The sequence below is a fragment of the Hyaena hyaena genome, unplaced genomic scaffold (genome assembly GCF_003009895.1).
Source record: "Hyaena hyaena isolate Hyena2069 unplaced genomic scaffold, ASM300989v1 scaffold_490, whole genome shotgun sequence".
NCBI lineage: Eukaryota > Metazoa > Chordata > Mammalia > Carnivora > Hyaenidae > Hyaena > Hyaena hyaena.
The window spans coordinates 968,113-993,750 of NW_024081123.1; the positions used below are offsets into that span (position 1 = coordinate 968,113).

At 34.6% G+C, this 25,638-nt stretch overlaps 1 protein-coding gene across 3 annotated transcripts in view; it reads right to left on the reverse strand.

Moving 5' to 3' along the window:
• Positions 1–25,638, reverse strand: part of TRAPPC8 (trafficking protein particle complex 8) — an 85,260-nt gene that overhangs the window by 30,994 nt on the left and 28,628 nt on the right. For all 3 annotated transcript variants that reach the window (XM_039254435.1, XM_039254437.1, XM_039254436.1), the window contains 7 exons: positions 24,698–24,798; positions 18,362–18,467; positions 10,364–10,495; positions 5,472–5,696; positions 4,487–4,595; positions 2,627–2,821; positions 2,077–2,207 (listed from right to left, as the gene is read on the reverse strand). In XM_039254435.1, the coding sequence (XP_039110366.1) occupies positions 2,077–2,207; positions 2,627–2,821; positions 4,487–4,595; positions 5,472–5,696; positions 10,364–10,495; positions 18,362–18,467; positions 24,698–24,798 (999 nt within the window). The remainder of the gene's footprint in view (positions 1–2,076; positions 2,208–2,626; positions 2,822–4,486; positions 4,596–5,471; positions 5,697–10,363; positions 10,496–18,361; positions 18,468–24,697; positions 24,799–25,638) is intronic.

The window sequence follows — 25,638 nt, forward strand, 5'->3', positions numbered from 1 at the left end:
AAAGCTGCAGCCACCAAGAAGATAAAACTTCAAGAGATAAAGTTCAGCTACTAATTGTCAACAATGGCCAAAATGGCCATTTAGTTTACTAATGAGAGTAAATTTCTCCATCTTTACTTTGGTCTCTTTTTCCAAATTGGCAAATTATATAAAGTAATAGCAGCCTAAACAAGATGCATAAAAGGCAAGGCTAGACAATAAGGGCAGTAGGAGGGAGCAAAAAAAGGCCTGTCTCCTCCAAATCAGTGACTTCTCTAAGAGACTACCATCTTTGGTCCTGTTAACAAAGCACAGTTAACTGACTCACACTTGGCGTAAAGCTGGCCCTCATCAACACAGTTTTACTTTTACCACAAAGCTAGTTATTTCACACAATAAATTAAGACTACATTTCCCTAAATTCCAGTTGAGTATCTTAGTCCATCAGCAGCAGAAAGTTATGAAGAAATCTAAGAGTTTGAAATTTACAGGATAAAGTGTAACTTTATACAATGAAAAATCTCACTTTATTAAACCTCCTTTAAAATCTAATATATTAAACAGACTAATATACTAAAGAGCTAATGGATCTTTTAAAAAAAACTCTATCAAGAGTGAACCATTCATATGCTTATTTGTATTCCAGGCATCAAAAGAAACAGGAAAAAAAATTCATGAGGTTGCTAAAATTCAAGTCAGAATAGAGCCTACAAAATCTCAATCTTTTGAACTAGTCACAATGAATGTAATCACAAAATGTCTTTAATGGATTTAACCAACAAGATTTTATATAAGGCAATCTTTAAAAATCAAAACACTTCAACAGAAATAATTTTATCATAAAGTTTAGTATGACATACATCTTCTTTCAAGTTCTCCCTTCATAAATCAGTGCCAAAATGTAGGGATTTCCCAGTTCCAAAATAATGATTAAAGCATATAGCAAGGTAGTATAAAGAAGTAAAAGTTATGTAGTAGATAGTGGAAAACAGCCTAGTAAGTGGATAAAAAATATTTTTTTCCCAATTATTTGTGTTACAATCAGCTTGGTAATAAAAACTACTTGTTCAGGTCATTCCTACTTCAAAAATAACTATCTTAGGGGTGTGTGCCTGGATGGCTCAGTCCATTAAATCTCCAACTCTTGATTTAGCTCAGGTCATGATCTCATGGTCCGTGAGCACAGAACCTGCTTGGGACTCTCTCTCCCTCTCTCTCTGCTCCTCCTCAACGTGTGTGTGTTCTCTCAAAATTAATAAACTTAAAAAATAACTATCTTAGATACATAAAGAGCTTATTACAGACATGAATAAGACAAAGATAAATATATAAAGACAATTCAAAACAAGGAAATACAGGATATCCAACTTCACCAGTAATTAATGAATGAGATGGAAAATAATAAAGTAAAACAGCATTTTTCTTACTTAGTAAATCAATTAAGATTTTTTATATATATAAATAAGAATGCTTAATGTTGCAAAGGTGAGACATCCAATCCTAAATGCTGTTGGTGAAAAGCTTTGGTATGACCTCTTGGGAAACCAACAGAACACATATTTATTCCCTAAAATGTTTTAACTTCATGCCTAGGAATCTTTACTACAGAAATTATCAGGATGAAAAAAGTATACACACAAATTTTCACCAATGAATTATGATGACAGTAAACAAATGGAAACTTCTAAAACAACTATCAATGGAGACAGAAGAGCTTATAGATCATCCATGATGGAATATTGCACAGAAATGAAATATTAAGACATGTTAATATCAAGATGTACACACAAATCAACAGAATGAAAAAAACTCCAACACACACAATATAAAAAAATCTCATATATGTGACAAGACATACAAATAGAAATGACTGGAAAAGTGGTTATTTCTAATACTGAAGAGACAGTTTTATTTTTATTCTATATGTTCTTTGTATTCTCTATTTTCAACAATAAGTATATATCATACTTTTTACAACTAGGGAAAATAGGTATAAAAAAGAGTAAGTAGCTCACTGAACAGAAAAAATTGAAATATTACAAATCTGCTAGGCTATTACTGAAACATGCTTATTACAAATACCTTTTAATAACTTACTAGTTCTTTAACTTCTTCATTATCCTTTCCACTAATATCTTTAGGTTGAAACTTCCACAGCAATGACAAATCAGTCAACAAAAGTGGAACCTTCAAAGGATTTCTAAAAGCCACTTCCACTGTTATTGGTTCTACAAAAAGAAAGACCTAAATTAGTAACTTTAAAAAACCCCACCTATTACCCTATACTTCAATTCTCTGAACACACCTTACTTTCACAGCTCTGCATTTCTCCCTGGACTGTCCTTTACCAGGCTTATAAATGTCCATTCATTCAGGATTCAGTTTTAAAATTACTTCCTCTACAAGATTTCCCCAATTCCTATACACTAACAAATGTCATTCTCTCTTCTATATTCTAGTAGCACAACGTATACACCAGTATTACATACCATTCATAGTACCTGGTTTTATAAATGCAGCTTACTAAGTTATGATTCCTAACTTATTTTTGCATGCCTGGCTTCCAGTGATTTTTGGCATATAGGAAATTATCTTGTATCTGCTGTAGGTAATTAATAAATCACAAATAAAAATTCAAGTATATCACCTTCTACAACTGCCAGTGGAAATCTTGAGTTATCTGAATAACTGTTCAAACAATATTGTGTGGGGTGGAAATTGGATGGAACTACTCCTCTGTGAACCACAGCTACAACTTGTTCCTCAAGTTCTCGCCACTGCTGAGAGGAGTCAGAGTCATATTCTTGATCGAGACTCACATGAGTAGCTGCTTGCTTTTCACCTAAAAAAAAAAGTGTCACAAACACACATTTATTAACACCTGCCTTCGATGAAACGTATTATTATTATTGTATTTGAGAGAGAATGTGCATGCAAGCAGGGAAGTAGGGTAGATGGAGAAGAAGAGGTGGAAGGGAGGGAGGGGGGAGAGGGAGAGGAAAAGGGAGAGGGAGAGGGAGAGGGAGTGAGAGTCTTAAGCAGGCTCCGTGTTCAGCGCAGAGTCCAACACAGGGCTCAGTCCTACAACCCTGAGATCATGACCTGAGCCAAAATCAAGAGTCAGATGCTCAATCGACTGAGCCACCCAGGCACTTCTGAAACATATTTTAAATAAAAATCTGAGGTATCCAAATAAATACATATACATGTACACGCTTGTCTAGTAAATTATCTGAGAAAAAAACATCCTCTTATTAACCCTAGTCTAACTGGAACTTGGCTTACATTATTGACGTTCTTTCTTCTTGACTCTGAAAGAATATATTTTTCCTAATATTCCAAATAATTTTCTATGAAATACTTCAAACATACAGAAACACATGAAGAATAACAAATATTTATATATCAAAATTTAACAAATGCCAACGTTTATCACAAGATCCCAAATACTCTTTATAAAATGCTACAGATAGAATTACTGTCCTCTGTGTAACCCTCCCAAATCCTATTGCTCTCCTTCACTGCCATAAGCACTTCTCCCCTGAGCTATTTCAAAGCTGAAATAGTGTTTTCATCCGTATTTGTTTTTTGCTTGATTACATGAATTTATACATAAATAATGCACAGAGCTGGTTTATAGGTTTGAAATTTATAGAAATGGAATTACATTTGACTGATGGTTCTGTAATGGTTTTCACTCAACTTTATGGTCTATTATCCATGTTGAAACATAGAACTACTTCTACAGGATGAATCTACTGTATAAATATGCCAAAATTTATCAATTCTTTTCCTGCTGTTTCACTTTTTTTTTGCTATTAAAACCAATGCTGCCATAAACATCTTAATAGTTTTAAATAATATACTAAATTAAATCTCAAGGATTTAAGCTTAAAATATAAGACTGCAAAGAATCACATAAGAATCACTATATAAGAAGCAAACGTGACAGTACTTTATGACAGTACTTTATGTACTGGACAAAGTATCTTACAGCCATTAACATCGTTTCTTAAGATTATGTAATAACAAGGGGACGCCTGGGTGGCTCAGGTGGTTAAATATCTGCTTCGGCTCAGGTCATGACCTCACGGATCGTGGGTTCAAGCATCAAGTTCTATGCTGAGAGCTCTGAGCCTGGAGCCTGCTTTAGATTCTGTAGTTCCCTCTCTCTCTGCCTCTCCCCTGCTTGTGCTCTGTGTCTCAAAAATAAGCAAACATTTAAAAAAAAAAATTTTAAAGATATGTAATAACATAAGCATTTTTCATGTTATGTGAGAAAACCTATTATAATTATAGCTATTTTGTTATTTTTAGCTTTTAGAGCCAGAAGATAAACCACTGAAGTAATGGTTATCTTCAAAGTGGCAGGATGGTTAAGTGATATGGTACAGATTTACTTATTTCCAAATATTCCTTAACAATTACAACATCATTTCTTAAATAAAGAAAACAGCACTTAAAAAAATAGTCACTTGGTAAAAAGGCCAAATAAAATCTTACAAACCATCTGCTGGTCGTCTGTCGTGGCCAAAGAAAACCCGTGTGGCTGAACTGTTAATATACGGTAAAGGTAGCTGCGGTAAAGGGCCATCTGGTGATAGCTGACTTACATTCTAGGAGAAATACAAAAGAAAAAAGTTTTTTTGAGAAAATTCCATTTTCTTCACATATGTCTCCTCACTTTTTAATATACAAGGTATTAAAAACATGTTAAGCAAGAATATTAAGATAAAGAATTACTAGTTTTACTTAATACATCAATCATAAAACTTTAGATATCATTTATTCTTGCCCAAGAGCATCTTCCTAAAGTTACTCAGGTAGTTATTAGCTCTCTTTGGATGTTAAAACTTCCAAATATTATTTTGCTGCACTTTACTTCCTGTGACTCATTACAGCATCCTATCTGTCAAAAGTCTAACCCATATAAGCTCAAATTAATAAAGCAGAAAAAGGTATTTTCTGCAGATTATCCGTAGGTCTTGAGAAAAAATTCACAACTTTCCACTTTTTCCGTATAACATGTTTTTTATTTTCTATCCTCTTGCCTCAGTGAAGTATTTTCCCTTATTAATTTTCCTGGATTAGACCTAATAATTGACTTCCCACAGACCCTACCTCCTCATCTTTCATAAAGAAAAGAGAAGAATGTACTTTTCCAAGGGATGGTATGAGGACCCAATTAAAAAAAAAGGTATGATTAAAAAAAAAAATAATGAAGAAACAGTACAGAATGTTTTTAATTCCAATATAAATCAAATGTTTACTGAAATATTAAAATCTCCTTTTAAAGAACTGTAGAAGACCAAGGCAACTCAGATCTACGACCAAAGAGCATAGCCTGCTACATTTTATTATGGCAGATAATCACATAAATTCTAAGAAAGCCATTTTATTCAACTCCTACTAGGTAGCAGTGACTACGCTTTTTGCTGAAAACAGTAACTTAAATATAATTTTAGTATCTAATCTTGAAAATAAGTATTCACCTTGTAAACATAAAGATACTCTCTGAGGAAGGCCCCTTGTTGAGCAGCAGATTGTTTACTTTCATTGATTAGAATATGCCTAAAAGCAGACACAGCATTGTCCAGTTGCCTAAGGGTATAGGACTGGCGCCCAATAGTGAAGTTAATGTGATCCTCTGCCAGAGACCAGCCTTTTCCTTTGTAAACCTGCATGGCTTGACAATAACAGCGTAAAGCATGCTTCTTCTGTAAGAAAATAAAACAAAGTATTACAATCCAAATTTCTCTTGGACTATAAAATATAAATACACACAATCACCTGTCAATTGAAGCTTTCTCTAACAGAGACTGGAATGATGAAAAAAATGAAACTAACATTTATGAAAATGCTTTGCAATTATTACTAAAAACCAAGAGGTCCTGAAGCAGGCAAGTTAACTGCTTTGTCCAAAGGCAGGAAGTCAGAAATAATAATGACTTTATAAAAACCATCTGGGAGTTCTCAGAACAGTAGCATATGAAGTCATGAATTAGTCAGAAGCTTGGTTGATATAATCAAGAACTATCTGACTAATTTTGTTACGATCACCTCTATACCACTGCACTGGGCTGAATGAATACCCCTTCTGTGTGTGTGTGTGTGTGTGTGTGTGTGTGTGTGTGTGTGTGTACACATTTTTAAATTACTGTTTTGTTTGGGAGTAAGAATATGATATATTCTTGGGGCGCCTGGGTGGCTTAGTCGGTTAAGCGTCCGGCTTTCGCTTAGGTCATGATCTCGCGGTTCGTGGGTTCGAGCCCCGCGTCGGGCTCTGTGCTGACTGCCAGCTCAGAGCCTGGAGCCTGTTTCAGTCTGTGACTCCCTCTCTCTCTGACCCTACCCTGATCATGCTGTCTCTCTCTCTCCTAGAAATAAATAAAACATTAAAAAAATTAAAAAAAAAAAAAAAAAAAAAAAGAATATGATATATCTTTTCTTTTGCCCACTGCTACATCCTGCCATACCAGTGAGCAATTATTTGGCATTAATTACCTATCACTGCCACCCTCTGAACTCAGACAATTTTTATCTTAAAACTTGGATTTGGTGCCAAGGAAGAGGCTTCTCCCCACTGAACCTTTTGCTTCAGAGTATACTCTTGTACCTACTTTTCTCTCCAGGGTGGATTACAAACTTTGTAGCATGTATATCCAGGACTGCTCATGTTTTAAAAGAAATGTTTCCTTGTAAATAAATAATTAAAACAAATCAAAATCATCTGCCACTTAATACCATACAATTTAAGAACTCAGTCTCTCCTTTGTGATATTCCTACAAAGATACTCAATTTGAATGTCATCAGGAGGAAACACCAAATAAACTTAAATTGAGGGATACTCTACAAAAATAACTGGCCTGGAATCTTTAAAAGTATCAAGGTCATAAAGTCAAAGGATCTTTCTAAACAGGATCCTTATGCTATAAAGGACCACTTTTATGGGACAACTGTCAAAACCTGCATGGAGTCTAAGGACTGGTGGTACCTTATTAGTACTAAGTTCTTGATTTGATTATTGTATTATGGTTATATAGGAGAAAAAGTCTTGTTTCTAGGAAATAGGAAATATTTCCATAATTTCCATACTGCATTTAGTAAAAAGGAATACAAACAAGTCTTAAAACTAAGAGATACAGAAATACAAGTGAATATGTCAAAATGCTGATTTAAGTGCATTTTTAAGATTTCTTGGAAAAGCATCCAATGAGATTTAAAAGGTAAAAAGGATTTAAAGTCTGCCTTTTAAAGTAAGAATTGGAAGACTGTCTAGGGGTATACTTGGACACATATACATATAGCCTCCCCAGCACTTTTTTTTTTGTTTCTTTATTCTGAGAGAGTGAGAGCAGAAGGTCAGAGCGAGAGGTGGAGAGAGAGAATCCCAAGCAGGCTCCTTCTGCACTGTCAGCGGAAAACCTGAGGTGGGGCTCGAACTCACAAACCCATGAGATCATGACAGGAGACGAAATCAAGTCAGACACTTAACTGACTGAGCCACCCAGGCACTCCCTCTCAGCACTTCCTTGAATTTTTTTGTTTTACTAATTTTATTATCATAAAAAAAAAATTTACTGCCAGTTTCTTTTTTTTTATGCCTTTCATTTGTTGATAATCTTAATGGAAAACTAATGGGGGAAAAAAACCTATAAAAATCTTCTAGGGGTGCCTAGGTGGCTCAGTCAGTTGAGTATACAACTCTTAATTTCAGCTCAGGTCATGATTTTGCAGTCGTGGGATCAAGCCCCATGTCAGGCTCTGCACTAGGCATGGGGCCTGCTTGGGATTCTCTCCCTCCCTCTCCTTCTACCCCTCCCCAGGTTGCGCTCTCACATGCAGGCTTGCTCTCTCTTAAAAAATAGTAAAAAAAAAATAAAATGTAAAACTTTCTAGGGACAAGATAAGCAATTCAGCACAAATAATCAGGGAGGACTAAGAAATGGCATTACTGTACACACATGATCTCCTCTACTGTCCTCTCATCTCTGCCACAACACCCATTTTAATGGAAATGTCATGAAAAGTTGGTGCTTCTCAGAAACATTTAGGCCTTTGTGTTCTATGTCCCTCTTCCAAGGAAGATACTGTTCTGACCAACTTCAACAGGATACGTATTTGCTTTTCCACCAGAAAAGCATTTCTAGTCATGCTTTCAGTTTTTAAATATTGTTTAAGAAAGAGATTCAGGATATAAATAGAATGTTCACAAAATACAAACAAGGTACCCTGGAATCATTATCTCCACAATATAACTACAGTTAGAGAAGATTAATAAGCCAAGTAGTAAATGTATGTCAACCTATTACCAATGTAGCATTTTTAATTTGCTATGCATTTCCTAGAAGCAACATGCCCTGTAATTTCAGATGATGAATATGTGTGGCTATTTCTAGTTTCAATGACATCATCATGTTCACAAATGAAACCATTCACAAAAGTGGACAAAGATGTGGGAAAAGAATGACTTGTTTTTAATAAGAGACAATGGACCATTCCTAATGAGGTATATAATTTTCCTCCCAAGCACAGGAACCACATACTTTACACATTTTGTAAATTTTTGAACAGAACATTTATTTTTTTTAAGTTTTTTATTTTGAGAGAGAAAGAGAGAGAGAGAGAGAGAAAGAGAGAAAACAAGTGGGGGAGGGGTGAGAGAGGGAGAGAAAGAATCCCAAGGAGGTTGCATGCTGTAAGCATGAAGGCCAAGGTGGGGCTCAATCTCACGAACCGTGAGACCATGACCTGAATGGAGATCAAGAGTCGGACATTGAACTGACTGAGCCACCCAGGTGCCCCTTGAACAAAACACTTTTAAACAAAGGTTTATGACAAAACCTGTTTCAGATGCATTTGTGTTTATTATGGAAGAAAGGCTGTGAAAAATGATGATGATTTTAAATATTTTCCCACTTTAGAATCTAGGAATTCTAATTGGTGGAGTATATCAATTATGATAAAGATATTTAATTTTATAAGTATTTTTATAGTTTCACATCTAATATAAAGCAAGCTCACATATTTTCTAACTTGCCAGTTTCCAAAATTATAGGAGGGAACCCAATCTTGAAATATTCAGTTTTTAAAATCATGTCATTTTTACATGAAATTGAGAGTAATTTTGGACACTTTCATTTCTTTACACCTTTGTAATAACATGTGATGTAAAACTCTGGTATGTTTTGGGCACCTAGGTGGTTTAGTCAACTCAGTAACAGGCTCCTGGTGTAGCTCAGGTCATGGTCTCACGGTTCATGGGGTCATAGGTTTGAGCCTGCGGGGAGTTTTTTCTTTCTCTTCCCCTCTCTCCCTCTGGCCCTCCTATACTCTCTCTCTTGCAAAATAAGTAAATGTTAAAAAAACAACAACAACAAAACAAAGAAGGGGTGCGTGGGTGGCTCAGTCAGTTAAGCATCTGACTTCAGTTCAGGTCATGATCTCACCGTTCGTTAGAGTCCCACATCAGGCTCTGAGCCGGGACCCTGCTTCAGATTCTGTGTCTCCCTCTCTCTCCTGCCCTACCCTGTTCATACTCTTTGTCTCTCAAAAATAAACATTAAAAAAATTAAAACAACAACAAAAAAGACACAAATAAACCCAATGGGATGTTTGGTTAGCAGACTTTGAAAAATGTAAGCATGTTAATAAAAATTGCCATTAAATTTTCTAAAATCCTTGAATTCCTCTATCATATAAAAAGATAAAGCCATGGTTTTATGGGTAATGCTACGTTCCTACTATAGTCCTTAAAACACAGGGAGGATTCTTCAACCCACATTTCTATCTATATTTATAGTAAACCACCATTCACTGCTGCTACTACTCTGCCTCCAGCAAAGTCTCTCCAACTAATGCTTAAAGGGAAACTGGAGCTGGAGAAATCGCTCTACATTAATCGATCTAAATTAAACATCTCTCCAACCCAACTGCTTCCAGGTACAAGAAAGAGATGATTTCTACTCATTAAATATTTAGTAAATATCATTAGTAGGCACTTTGGGAGATAACAGAAGACTAGAGCTGAAGTAGGGACAGTCCAACCACTGTGGAAGATAATTAAAACTGGCTGAATACATTCAGTAAATTGGGCGCTTCACATATACAATTTGGTTTAATCTCACTTATATTTTATAAATATAAAATCTGAGGCTCAGAGAAGTAACTTAACCCAGGTCAAGTTGTGAGTAAAAGATCAAGGCTGAAACCACATTTATCTAAATCCAAATCTCATGTCCTTACCAATATAAGAAAATTTACTTCCATTTTTAGGATTAATTTTAAATCATAAAAAATTGACAAATGACATACATTTATAAAATACATAACAAACTATAATAAAAATTAAAATAATATATCTGTTAAAGAAAATGCACTCACTTGCCCTGCTTTACTAAACCGATGTCCTGCCAATATCATGTGAAACGCGTATTTTCTAACCATGGGGCTCTTCATGTTTATAAAGCAATGTGCCGCCTGTTCCAAAAGAAGTGCACTTCGAAGATCAGAATCCTATCGAATGTTTAAAAGAAAATAAGTTTAGTTTTACAAAATTAAAAGTAAAAAGATAACTGGTAAAACAATATTTGCTTTCTAAAAGTAATATATAGCATATTCACTGTTTCAGTTATGAGTATCTGAGGGTAGAGATCAAGGGGCAATCCAATCTTGATGATTCTTTCTTCCAATAAGCACAAATTTTTTCTTAAAAACCTTTAAAACATTCTCTACCCTGAAATATTTTTGGTTTTTCATAAATCCAAATGTGTCATAATGAATATGTACCATGTAATAAATCTATGAAGAAATGTAATCCCTTTTCAAATGGCAAAAAAAGTATATAAACTGAGAATTTAATACAGGTATACTGAATAAAGACGAACCAGAAAAGAGTACAGAAGACAATAGATTCATAATTATCTAATTTCTTCTGGAAGTTGATCTGTGACATCCCATAGCATATTTCCATCCATCCAAAAAGAAAGGAAAGATAAAAAGAGAATGTGTGTAGATTATGAAATAATCTAATCTACTACTTTATCCTCTATTAAACTTTACTGGATTTAAAAGCAATTCTCAATTTTTGCTTAATTCAAGAATGCCAAAATGACTGCTTTTCATTAAAAAGTTTAGAAAGCTTTCCCTTCAAAGATTATCACCTACTATTAGTTTTACTAGTAAATGGTGCAACTCAAATTAGTTTCCACTTCAGTAGACTCTTACAACAGTGTCTACGAAAACCACATATCGCATTTACATCCTCACCCATAAGGACAACCTTTCAAATGAAAGAGCCATCATCACTTCACAAATAACTGAGAAAGTAGTGAAGGTTGCTGATCAAGTATCAACAACATTTTCACCAAAACTTTCTCTACGTTTTCAGCTGTTCTCAAGCTGAACTTACCATGCCCTTCCATGTGTTCTGCTGCCATTATTTTTCCCCGGGAGAGTTGAAAACAGAAAACATTTACTTTAAATGCAATAAAGTCAACAAATTATAGTTACATCAAATAGTGCTCACAGATCATTGATTATTATAACTATCTCTGCAGCAATCACAAAATTAGAGTGGAAACAATCTAGAAAGATTCAGTAAATGATAGATATTATTACCTATTTCAACCCCCTTATGACAAAAACTAAATATCTGATCAGATGTCTTTCTCTAAGTAAGATCCAAAAGCTAGCAAGTGGGAAAATCAGGAATGTACAATTAACAAGCAGTTCTTATCCAAGGGTTTACATCAGAATTACTTAGGGTAGCTAGGGAGTATACTTTCTTTAGTTTTTAGGAAAATGTTTTCTTCTTTAAAAATACTTTTTCTTAAAGAATAAATGTTCAGGAAAAAAAAAGTGAACATCTTTCTTTCCCACCCCATGCCTCCTCTAACTTTCTAGAGGTAATTACAGGTACCAGCTTGGTGTTGGTGTTTGTCATTTCTCACTCCATATTTGTGCTTTTATGTTAAATACATAGTTTTCTAAAAATACACATATATTTTTATACATAAATGGTATTATACAGAATATTCTTTACCTCATTTTTTGACTTATGATCATATCATGGACATCCTTCCAAGAAACCTACATGTCTTATTCCTTTTAAAGCTACACTGTATCCTGTTCTACAAACATACCATAATTTATGAATAGTGTCTGACTGATTCAATTATGTTTCAGTATTTTGTTACTACAAAAACATACTTTGATAAACATCTTTATAAAATCATGGTTGAGAGTAATTATACATTTTTATTAGACACATTTCTGGAAGTAGAGCCAGTGAGTTAATGAAGGCTATGTATATTGTCCATATTCTAACCAACAGAGTTAAACTACTACAAAAAAAAAAAAGTAATACCAACATATAGTCTCCTCAACAGAGAATGAGTGTGTATGTTTTCCACTCCACTCAGCCAAAACTCATTTTAGAGTTTTAAATTTTTACCCCTTTAATTTAAAAGAAAAACGACACTTTGCTCAACATGTACTTACTAGTAAGGCTGGTAATCTTTTTCTGTGTTTAAGGATCTTTGTATCTTTTCTATGAATTGTCCACTTATACTCTTTTTGTGAATGGGTTTTTGTGATTACGTGGTTTCTAAAAGCCCTTTGTACACTTAATCAATATTAGGTTTTTGTCATACATTTGCATTAGTATTTCCCAGTTTCTACATGAAAGAGTTTATACTTTAGTAGTAAAGCATACTATCTTTTGCCTTTATAGCTTCAACATACTGTGTCAAACTAAGAAAGGATGGTATCATTCCTAGATTTAAAAAAAGATGTCTTCCTATATATTCTGTTAGGTTGTTTCCTATATTATAACTTAATCAAGTTATGACTTTTATTATCATGTAACAAGTAAGACAGGAATCCAACCCCAAACAGCTAGATGTCACAATACCATCTGGTGAATAACCTAACGTTCCCCACTAATTTTAATGACACCTAATCTTATGTTGTATTTAAAAGTTTCAATTTCTGTAGCAGCTTTATAACAGTTTAATATCTGGAATAGCAATTCCCTCTAATTACTTCTTCTATTTCAGAACTTTATTCAAGCTTCTCAATAGTATTTCGCAGGCTTTATTAAGTGCTACAAATTAAGTCTATACCTAGTATGTGCATGCAAACACATGCTGTCACGTACAAACTTACAGTACAAATACATATATATATTTTTTAATTCCTATGAGGCTTTATTAAACTCAAAAACTTGGAAGGACAGCAATCCTGAACATTTTAAGATAAGGAACATGCCCTAGAAATCTTTTATGGTTATGTAAATGATTCTAATGTATAACCCAATTGAGACTAAAACAATAAACCCTCAGCATTGTCAAATTTAATACTCAATGGCTGACCAATTTAGATGAGACCTGGAGTCCATAGCATATATTAATTTAGCTGAAGCAAAATTTGACTCTGGAATCCAGTATGGCAGCTGTCTGAGGAAGGATAGATCTGCTATGCTGAACACCCTGCACTCACAACTCACTGCAACTTTGTTTAGTAGTCCCTATCTTACAGTGTGACAGCTAAAGTAGAAAACACCTTCCTCTGAATCCAAAAGATAGTCTCGCAAAGAATCACAACTGCCATCAGCGTCGATGGAAGAAGAAAAATGAAAGAATTTCACAAAGTGATAGTTTTATCTGGAAAGTGGAGGCTTTGAATGACTTGAAGAATGAAATTTTATTTTAGTGGTGGTTCATATGAACAGTCTATTAAATACGCTCCATAAGGAACTAAGAAAAAAAAATATGTGATACTACTTCAGCAAGAATTCCAGCATATGTACTCTGCCCACAACAACAAGTGATAATTTTAACAAAAACTGCAACATTCACCTAAAATATGAAGATAAATATAGGGAGAAAAATAATCTTCAGGTAGAGGCTTAATTAAACACTTTCATAAAAACAGAACTGATACCGGCACTGGTTGCACAACCTTAAATGAATCAAATCTCAAAGATGGCTTTCAGATTTTTTCTTTGCAGAACTGTGAAGTCAGTAGGAAAGGTGCTATAAGCTGATCAGTTTACCACAAGGAACAGTTCCTGCTAAAGTGAAGAACCTTGTAAAAACTGCTATTACTTACTATCCCTGATAGTACAAAATTGATTTACTGTGTTTAAATGCAATGACAGATAAAAGGGCTATTAAGACCAAAATAAATGTTCAGCACAGAAAGACATAAGTAGAAGAAAAGAATCATATGTTAAGCACCAAATTCAGACATGCTATTCTATGTGGCGGTAAACGTGGCATAATTTATCATTAGTTGGGTTTGCTCTGTCATCCTGAGAATCCCAGGGCATAACAATAATAAGATCCACTTGACCATAAATTTGCAGTCCAAAAAATAAAGCCAGAGTACAATTACTTCTACCCAGGCCTCACAGCTGTCTTTTCCAAAAAAGTGTTAGCAAAAATCTAGGAAACATAACTCATGAGTCAACAGTATATAACTCAGTTCCCTATCCTCAAGACAGTGTTCTTTTCGTATATTATACAACCTTTTTAATTAACAATATGCATAAAATGACTGTAATTATTTGTTAAAATTTAACCTAACTTTATACACACTGTACCAAGTAGTCTCTACTTTCAAGTTACTCAAAGAAATCTAGAAGGTATAGCATTAAAAAAACACTGAGAACCACAATTTCTGGGGAAATGTACCACCAGTCACCTCACCCCCTACTCACTACAAAGCAACACAATGGTAAATTCCTCAAATTTCATGACAAAACAAATTATCTAGGTTTGAGAAGGTACAAACAAACTTGGAAAGGAAAAGAGAATGACAGAAAATGACAAGGTTGCAATGCAGACAGAAGAATTTTCTCTAAATAAATTTTATTCAAGCTCCTAAACCATAAATTCCCTTTATATTCATTGATAATTCCTAGATTGAAAAACAGGAACATATTCAAACCCACATTAAGATTATTATTATAATGCATTATCACACTCAAGAGTCTACATATGTTCAGCTCTACCAAATAGTTTATGTCTAGCAACTATTCATACTGATCAGTATCAATGTAATATCAATTACTCAATATGTTAATATCATCCCTTAACCTCATTAGTTATATCTTACAGGAAACTTTTTTAAATAATTAATGGTCCAGTTGAAGAAATATATGTAAATTATATACCATGTGCCAAGGCCAGTGTTAGGCACAAAGGACAAAAATGTAGAAGACATCACAGTTCCCTACACTCAAGAACTGAAATAGGATTTCCAGTATGTGACAAGTCAGGTCTTCCAGCATTAGGAGAGGGGAGGACAGAGACTCTTAGGATAACCTGGGGCACTGCAGATAACTCTCTGAAGGACAAGACTGATACAAGGACTTGTAGACAAGGTGAACAAACAGTAAAAGGGCCACAGTCCAGAAGGACATTAAGGACACGAACCAAGACAGCAGTAGAAGGGATTTAAGGGCGGGGTGGGGGGAGAGTATTATTTGGAGATACAAAAAAGAAAACATGTTTAATAAATTAAAAAAAGAGAGAAACAAAATACACTCAACTGAATTACTGATAGGACAGGAGAATACAGGGACATCTTAGTTTCTGCCCTGAGGAAACAAGAAACTAACTGGTTATAACAATAATTTTAAATCATGATCAACAAGGTAAGAAAGTTTGAGTTTAGATATGTTGACTGTAAGGTGCTTTAGAAACATCCAAGTGGGTAAGTCTAAATAAAAGGCAGCTGGCATTACAAATCTATAAACCTCAAAGAGAGGTTAGTATTGGAGACCGATTTAAGAGTAAAAATCATCACCAAGAACTGATTGCACCCAAAAATGTGAACAGTAAAAACTACAGTGGTCCAAGGATTGAAACCAAAGGGTATATTAACATTTAAAAGGCAAACAAAGGAGGTGCTTGATTTTGTTCTTTTGTTCTTAAGCATGCATCTTAAAAAAACCTATGTTTAACCACACTCACAAAATCACTACCATTCTTTACAAGCCAGGAGTCAATGCAACTTAATAATATCTGCTGTAAACTTTCACTAGCAACTATAAATGGATTGCTTTTCCTGTCTTTTGAAATATTCACAATATAGATTATTTTCAATGCTTAAGATGATTGTTTTTAAAAGTTCATACTAGTGAAAACAAGATTTAAAAGTCCTCTGTGATTACTCATTGTTAAGCATCAATGGTATATTAGATTGATGCACATGCATGTTGCTTTAAATACTATTATACATAAGAAAACAATTCCATTTACAACTGCACCAAAAAAAATAAAATATCTAGGAATAAACTTAACCAAAAAGGTGAAAGACCTGTATTCTGAAAACTGTAAAATGCTGATGAAAGAAACTGAAGATGACACAACTGGAAAGATAATCCATGCTCACACACCAGAAGAATTACTTCCAAATACTGTTGTTAAAACTACCATACTCCCCAAAACAATCTACAGATTCAATGCAATTCCCATCAAAATACCAACAGCATTTCTCACAGAAACAGAATAAGTAATATTAACATTTGTGGAACCACAGAGCCTGAATAGCCAAAGCAATCTTGAGAAAAAAGAACAAAGCTGGGGGTATCACAATCCCAGGATTCAAGATACACTACAAAGCTTTAAAAATCAAAACAGCATGGTACTGGCACAAAAATGAGATATAAAGACCAATGGAATAGAATAGACAGTCCCAAAATAAAGCCATTCTTATATTATCAATTAATCTATAACAAAGTAGGCAAGAAAATACAATGGGGAAGCTCTCTTAAACAAATGGTACTAGGGAAACTGAACAGCTACATGCCAAAAGAATGAAACTGGACCACTTATACCACTCAAAAATAAACTCAAAATAGATTAAATGTGAGATCTGAAATCATAAAAATCCTAGAAGAGAATGTAGTAATTTCCCTGTCATTGACCATAACATTTTTCTAGATAGGTCTCTTTTTATGTATAAGACAAGGGAAACAAACGCAAAATAAACTACTGGGACCATATCAAAATGAAGTTTTGCACTGTGAAAGAACTATCAACAAAAGGGCAACCTACTGAATAGGAGAAGATATTTGCAAATGATACTCCCAATAAGGGTAATAGCCAAAATATATAAAGAACTTAAACAACTCAACACCAAAAAAATCCCATTAAAAAGTGGTATAGAGGATGGGAACAGACATTTATCCAAAGAAGACATACAGATGGCCAATAGACACTTGAAATGATGCTCAACATTAATCATCATCAAGGAAATGCAAATCACAATTAAAATGAGACATCACCTATCAGAATGGCTAAACTCAATTAACACAAGAAACAAGTGTTGGTGAGGATGTGGAGAAAAAGTAAACCTCGTGCAATGTTGAGAATGCAAACTGGTGCAGCCACTGTGGAAAATAACATGGAGTTCCTCAGAAAGTTAAAAATAGAACTACTCTATGATCCAGTAATCACACGACTGGGTATTTATTTACCCAAAGCATACAAAAATATTAATTTGAAAGGATATATCCACCCCTTGTTTACTGCAGCATTATTTACAATAACTAAGATATGGAAGCAACCCAAGTGTCCACTGACAGGCAAATGAATACATATATACATAACTAATATTACACAGCCATAAAAAAGAACGAACTCTCACCATCTGCAACAACATATAGATGGACCTAGAGAGTATTATGTGAAGTAAAACAAGTCAGACTGAGAAAATCAAATACTATATGACTTCATTCATATGTGGAAACTTAAAACAAATGAACAAACAAAAAGCAGAATCAGAGCTATAAATATAGAGAACTGATGGTTGCCAGAGGGAAGGGAGTGGGGAAATGGGCAAAAATGGGTGAAGAAGAATGGGTCATACAGGCTTCCAGTTACGGAATGAATAAGTCACAGGAATAAAAGGCACAGCATAGGGAATAGTCAATGATACTGTAACAGTGCTCTACATGACAGATGGTAACTACACTTGTGGTAAGCACAGTGTAATGTACAGAGAGAAGTTGAATCCATCTGAAAACTAACCATAACATTGTATGTTAACTATACTCAAAGTAAAAAATTTAAAAAGAAAAAAATCTAAATAAATACTTATGCGTAAGGCAGAATCTAATTCACAGAAGATGTACAATATATGTTTGTGGTTAATAATAATGTTGATTTAAAATGCAGAAATAAAGTAAATTCATAAAATACTTATGAAATATCACATTTAAAATTAATTCAACAAATAAAGAAAGTAGCCATATTGTAAATTCACAAAAGGAAATTCCCCTCTACTTTTATGTTTTGCATACCCTCTTAAGAAAAATAAACACTTTTGAAAATTTATGAAATGTTATTAAAGTAAATACATTTTCAGTACCTCACTGGTCAACCGTATTAGGAGAGCTGCAGCCTCTGAATATTTGCTTTGGCTTTTTAAGATTTCAGCACTAAGCAATACACATCTTTCAGCCAATACCATGTTCCTAAGGAAAAAAAGACGAAAAATATTATTAGCACTACAATGTCTTATTACATCATAGTAACTATGTGTTCAATAAAAGTTCCAATTCTAGTTTTTGAGTAAAAAGAAATCCATGTTCTTGTTTTCCACTTACCTAAAAGGTTAAAAAGAAAACTTCAAGTAATTCTCATAACTATTCAAAACTTTTTATCATCGTATAATTTCATCGTAAGAATACAGTGAAAAATCACATTTTCTATATGCAAAGCACTAGAACCAGTTAGGTCACCGGTTAACAAATAAAACTTGCTATGAATAGAAAAGAATATAAACATTTCACCCATATTTCTTTCTCTTTCCTCATTGCAAACTGTGCTTACATATGTTTTAAATTACTGGCTACTTCTAGGAACACTTAGGTGCTTTCCATCTAGTAGTACTACTGAGATCTTTCAACTGGAGACAGCACGAGGGGCAGTGATGCCTACATGATTCCTGAGGAAAATCTTTGTGGGTGCCTGGGTGGCTCAGTTGATTGGGCATCCGACTTTGCCTCAAGTCATGATCTTACAGCTCATGAGTTCAAGCCCCGCATCCGGGTCTGTGCTGACTGCTCAAAGCCTGGACCCTGCTTCAGATTCCGTCTCTCTCTCTCTCTCTCTCTGTGCCCTCTTCCACTCATGCTCTCTATCTCTCTCTACTCAAAAATAAATAAAAACATGAAAAAAAATTTTTTTTAAGTCTTTGTAAAAACACACAGTTGATTTTTCTTCATGGACTACTATCATCAATAATTAAAAATAATAAAATATCATTCATTATTAAAAATAATTAGAATAAAGGCGCCTGGGTGGCTCAGTTGGTTAGGCCTCTGACTCTTGATTTCGGCTCAGGACATGATCTCACAGTCATGAAACTGAGCCCTGTATTGGGCTCTACAGTAGGCATGGAGCCTGCTTTTAAGATTCTCTCTATCCCTCACACTTGGTCCCTCCTTCTCTCTCTCTCTATATATATATAAGAATAGTAAAAATAAATAAAAATATCCTTAGTGTGAAATTATAAGATAGAATCCTTTTGCTGGGAAATAACAAAGTTTATTTTAATTTTAGTTTTCTAATCCTTATATCAAAATTGGACTTAAAATTACAAAGATTACTAACTTGAAGGTCATTCTGAACAGTGATATTTTTAAAATACAATTTTCTACTTTCAAAAAGTATCTGCCATAAGCTTACTACAAATCATGTTCTTAGGTTAGTATTTATGAACATCTAAGGTTATTTTAATGAACATAAACGACTAACTCCTAATTAGTAACACCTACTCATACATAATATATTCAAATACATTCACTTCTTTTTGTTTATTTATTTTGAGGGAGAGAAAAAGAGAGTGAGCAGGAGAAGGGCAGAGAGAGAGAGAGGAAGAGAGAGAATCCCAAGCAGGATCCATACCATCAGCATACAGCCCCATGTGGAGCCAGAACTCACAAACCGCGAAATCATGACCTGAGCCAAAGTCCAATTCTGAAACCGACTGAGCTACCCATGTGCCCCTTAAGTACGTTCACTTCTTCTTTTTTTTTTTTTTTAATGTTTTATTTATTTCTAGGAGAGAGAGAGAGACAGCGTGAGCAGGGGAGGGTCAGAGAGAGAGGGAGTCACAGACTGAAACAGGCTCCAGGCTCTAAGCCGGCAGTCAGCACACAGCCCGACGCGGGGCTCGAACCCACGAACCGCGAGATCATGACCTAAGCGAAAGCCAGACGCTTAACCGACTAAGCCACCAGGCGCCCCAGTACGTTCACTTCTTAAAGTGTTTTCTTAGGAAAACTTTACAAACACTCTTATTAACTTAACACTATCCTTTTACTTATTTTTGTTTGATTCCTCACCTATTTTCCCCATGTGGTCAGTTATTAGGTTACAATGCTACCAAGTCCAAGATCTTATTAATTTGTTGATTCAAGCAACATTTAAAAAAATCATCTGTGTTCAATATTTGCAAATCAATCGACGTGATACATCACATCAACAAAACAAAGTATAAAAACCATGTGATCATTCCATAGATGCAGAAAAAGCATTTGACAAAGTACAACATCTATTCATGATAAAAACCCTCAAAACAAAGTAAGTTTAGAGGCGCACACCTCAACATAATAAAGTCCTTACATGAAAAACCTACAACAAACATCATACTCAGTGAGAGAACTTTCCCCCTAAGCTTCAGAAACAAGAGAAAGATGTCTACTCTCACCACTTTTATTCAACACAGTAATGGAAGTCCTAGCCTCAGCAATCACACAACAAAAAGAAATAAAGAGCATCCAAATAGGCAAGGAAGATGTAAAACTTTCACTCTTTCCAGATGTTATGATACTATATACAGACAACCTGAAAGACTCCACCAAAAAATCTACTAGATCTGATAAATGAATTCAGTAAAGTCACAAGATATAAAATAAATGTACAAAAATCAACTGCATTTCTATACATTAATAATGAGTAGCAGAAAGAGAAATAAGAGAACAATTCCATTTACAAATGTAGCAAAAATAATAAAATGACTAGAAATAAACTTAACCAGAGAGATAAAAGAACTGTATTCTAAAAACTATAAACACTGATGAAAGAAAGTGAAGACAACACAAACAAATGAAAAGACAATCCATGCTCATGAACTGAAAGAACAAATACTGTTAAAATGTCCATACTATCTAAATCAATCTACATATTTAATGCAATTCCTATCAAAATACCCACAGCATCTTTCACAGAACTAGAACAAATAATCCTAAAATTTGTATGGAACAGACTCTGAATAGCCAAAACAATCTTGAAAAAGAGGAACAAAACTGGAGGTTATCACAACTCCAAAGTTCAAGTTATATTATAAAGCTGCAGTAATCAGGGGCACCTGAGAGGCTCAGTCGGTTAAGTGTCTGACTCTTCATCTCTGCTCAGGTCATGATCTCACAGTTCACGTGTTCAAGCCCCATGTCAGCCTACACACTGACAGTGCAGAGCCTGTTTGGGATCTCTCTCCCTCTCTTTGTCCTTCCCTCACTCACACTCACTCTCTCTCCCTTTCTCTCTCTCTCTCAAAATAAATAAATAAACTTAAAAAAAAAAAGAAATAAAGCTGTAGTAATCAAAACAGTATGGCACTGGCACAAAAACAGACACATGGATCAACAGAACAGAAGAGAAAGCCCAGAAATAAACTCACAATTATATGGCCAACTAATCTTCAATAAAGAAGACAAGAATATGCAATGGGAAAAAGTCTCTTCAACAAACGGTATTGGGAAAACTGAACAGCTACATGCAAAACAATGAAACTAAACCACTTTCTTATACCACACACAAAAATACACACAAAATGGATTAAGGACCTAAATGTGAGACCTGAAACCATAAAAATCCTAGAAGAGAGCATAGGCAGTAATTTCTCTAACACTGACCACAGCAACACCTTTCTAGATGTCTCCCAAGGCAAGGGAAACAAAAACCAAAATAAACTATTGAGACTATAAAAAATAAAAAGCTTCTACAAAGCCAAAGAAACCAACCACACTAAAAGACAATGTATTGAACGGTAGAAGATATTTGCAAATGACCTGATAAAGGATTAGTATCCAAAACACATAAAGAACATATATAAGTCAACACCAAATACAATTAAACACCAATCCAATTAAAAAAAAAAAATGGGCAGAAGAGGCATCTGGGTGGCTCAGTCAGTTAAGCATCTGACTTCAGCTCAGGTCAAGATCTCACAGTTTGTGAGTTCGAGTCCAACACTGGGCTCTGTACTGACAGCTCAGAGCTGGAGCCTGCTTTGGATTTTTTGTTTCCTTCTCTCTGTCCCTCCACTGCCCACAATCTGTCTCTCTCTCTCTCTTTCTCAAAAATAAACAAATATTAAAAAATATTTTTTAAATGGGCAGAAGATATGAACATTTCTCCAAGGTGGACATACAGATGGCCAACAGACACATGAAAAGATGCTCTCCACTCATCACCAGGGAAATGCAAATCAAAATCACAATGAGGCATCACCTCATACATGTCAAAATGGCTAAAATTTTGAATTAACAAAAACATTTATATTTTTAAAATAAATAAACAAATTTAAAAAAAATAGTTTGGCTCAGGCTTTGGAAGTGCTACAAATTCAAGTTATTTCCATGACATAATCCCTACCTAAAAACAAAAACTGGTATAAAACAGGTAACGGGTGCTTGGGTGGCTGAGTCAGTTAAGCATCCAGCTCTTGATTTCCACTCACATCATGATCTCAATGTCATGAGATTGAGCTCCTCATCAGGTTCCACACTGAGTGGAACCTGCTTGAGATTCTCTCTCCCTCTCCCCCACTCCCCTACTGCACGTGTGCTCTCTCTCTAAAAAACAAAGAGAAAAACATAAATAACTAACAGGGACTAATTGATACTATGATTTGATGAGAGAAAAGGAATGAATGCCAACATAATAGAAATATTTAAGAAAATCTTTTAAGGATAAATAGGATCTCATCAGTTAAAAGATGAAGCATGACATTCTAAGAAGAGGGCATTGTAAAAGTAATACTGGATTTCCTGCACTTTAAGAAAATTTATTTACCTTTTAATATTTCTGAGATCAGGGAACTTCTTAAAATGCATATGTATAATTAATACAGTGCTTCTCATTTATCCCAAAATATGTATTAAACTGATGATAAATCTTAAAAATTATGATAACTGAGAATGAAGATTATAAGGTAAATTTTTTTACAAACAGTTAAGTATAGACTTAGAAAAAGCTGATAGTCTATTGTGGACAGGAGGACAAAAGTGGACTGCCAGACACATCTGGCTATCTGGGTCACGAGGTATTATGCTTTCTCTCTGGCATCATTCCATGTGCATCTCAACAAAAGCTCTGTACCTTATGAAAAAAAGAAAAATCTTCTTGGCAAAAGAATATTCAAACTTCTTGAAAGTTTTTTTAGTACTCGAGCTTCCATGACACCTCACTCTCCTAGTTCTTCTACCTTCTGAACCTCACCTTTTCAGAATTCTTCAATGGGTCCTCCTTCACAGAAGGCATATTTTTAAAATATATTCTTGAACAGATTATAAAGTATAAGAGGTGGGATCCAAAACGGTCTCCACCACTTAATAGCTGCGGTCCAAGGGCAAGTTAAACTCTAAGTTTCATTCTCCTCATCTGTAAGTGAGGATATTGACAGTACTCACCATTTCACAGATTTGTTGTAAAGAGTCAATGAGCATATAAATTACTTTGGCATAGTGGCAAATGCTGGGCACACAAATAAACGTTAATGATTATTAGTGCCGTGTTGTAAACACACTGCTATTACTAATCCTTACACAATATTATAAAAGACTGAATCTTTATCTGTCTTCCAATCCATCCATTCTACATAGAATAGTCAGATGAATCTTTCTGAAAAATTTCTTTATTATGTCAGGCTCTATATGAATATTCAGGAACTCTCCATTTGCTACTACATAAATTTTAACTACAGCTTAAGAATAACAATAATAAATGAGACTGAAGGCTCCCCACGCCAATGTCTCTCAAAACACCTTTCCATGCACACCCTCTAACCTAGCCAAGGCTCCATTTCCTTTTACCAGTGATGTTCATCCAAAACATTATTCCTGCCAATCACAATTCCTGAAATGTATTCATTGCTGTCAAATCCCAACTATCTTCCTTTTAGATTCATTCTTCAAAAATACTATGAAACCTCCTCTGACCACTTTCTGGACCAGTTCATAGTCTCCTTACAGGTGGGGAGTTCTAATTCCTATAGAGTTCCAAGAGAGGTCATTATGCATGTACAAAACACTTATTTTCTTCCCTGGACTACTATTTAATTCTTTGCGTTCTGCCTATTTAACAAGAAAAATTCAAAAAGGCTAACCCCTGGCTTAACAATAGTTTAGGTTAGAGCTGTCATCACAATAAAATCACCCAATGTAACATATAATCCCAATTTTACATATAACAAATTCCTAACCACAAATCCTTATTTATATATGAAAATAAGGGATGTAAGAAAACAATGATTTTTCTAAAAAAATCACCTCATCTTATCTCTGAGTATAATCACTTGATTTGGGAGCTTGTTTAAGTTTAAAGCCTGAAAAACAAAGAACCACTGATATCTAATAATAATGTAAGTGTTAAATTTACCTCTAAATGGACAGAACATAAACATCTAATCACCTACTTGCAGATATCCCTGTATGTCTGGATTGCTGTATCCATGTAATGCGCAGGGTATGGCCTAGGCGCTCCTGGCTGAAGAAAAGCTGACACTGCTGCCATCTCCTAAAGAAAAAGACATTATTTATACTATTTCAAAAGGAGGAATATTCTTATAGTCTAGCATTTGGAACCATAAAAATTGGACTGAAGTTTGTTGGGGCTTTTTATGTATGATATATAAATTTCATGGATTAATGCAGACTTGAAAAATATATTTATATGCTTTTAGTTTTTATTTTTTTATTTTTTATTTTTTTATTTTTAGGAGAGGAGAGAGACACAGCGTGAGCAGGGGAGGGTCAGAGAGAGAGGGAGTCACAGACTGAAACAGGCTCCAGGCTCAGAGCAGGCAGTCAGCACAGAGCCAAAAGCAGGGCTCAAACCCACGAACCGAGAGATCATGACCAAAGCGAAAGACGGACGCTTAACCGACTAAGCCACCCAGGCGCCCCTATATGCTTTTAGTTTTTAAATCCTACAGTCAAATACCAAAGTCTGTCATTCAGAATTTAAATGAAATTTTCAAGAAGACCTGATAAGCATCTTGAGATATGGTGTATATATACAACTAGCTTAAGATTCTGCTACCACCCCCTTTCTGTTCTTCCCTATTCCTCAATGAGGAAAGAGACCAATGATAAGACCATATAGAGCAAGACAAAAAAAAGTATGTCTCTTTCTAATTACTGCATTCAGAATATGAAAAGAGAGTTCACAACAGCTTGAACTATATATATTTTCAGCCATTTACACATTCTAATGTATACCTTATACCATACAAAAGACACAAAGACCTTATTTCTTAGACCTCTATTACTACCAATTTGCTAGTCTTTTAATTTCATTTTTAAAAGCTAATCTATTGTCAATGTCTATGCTTTCAATTAATGCAAAAAATATACA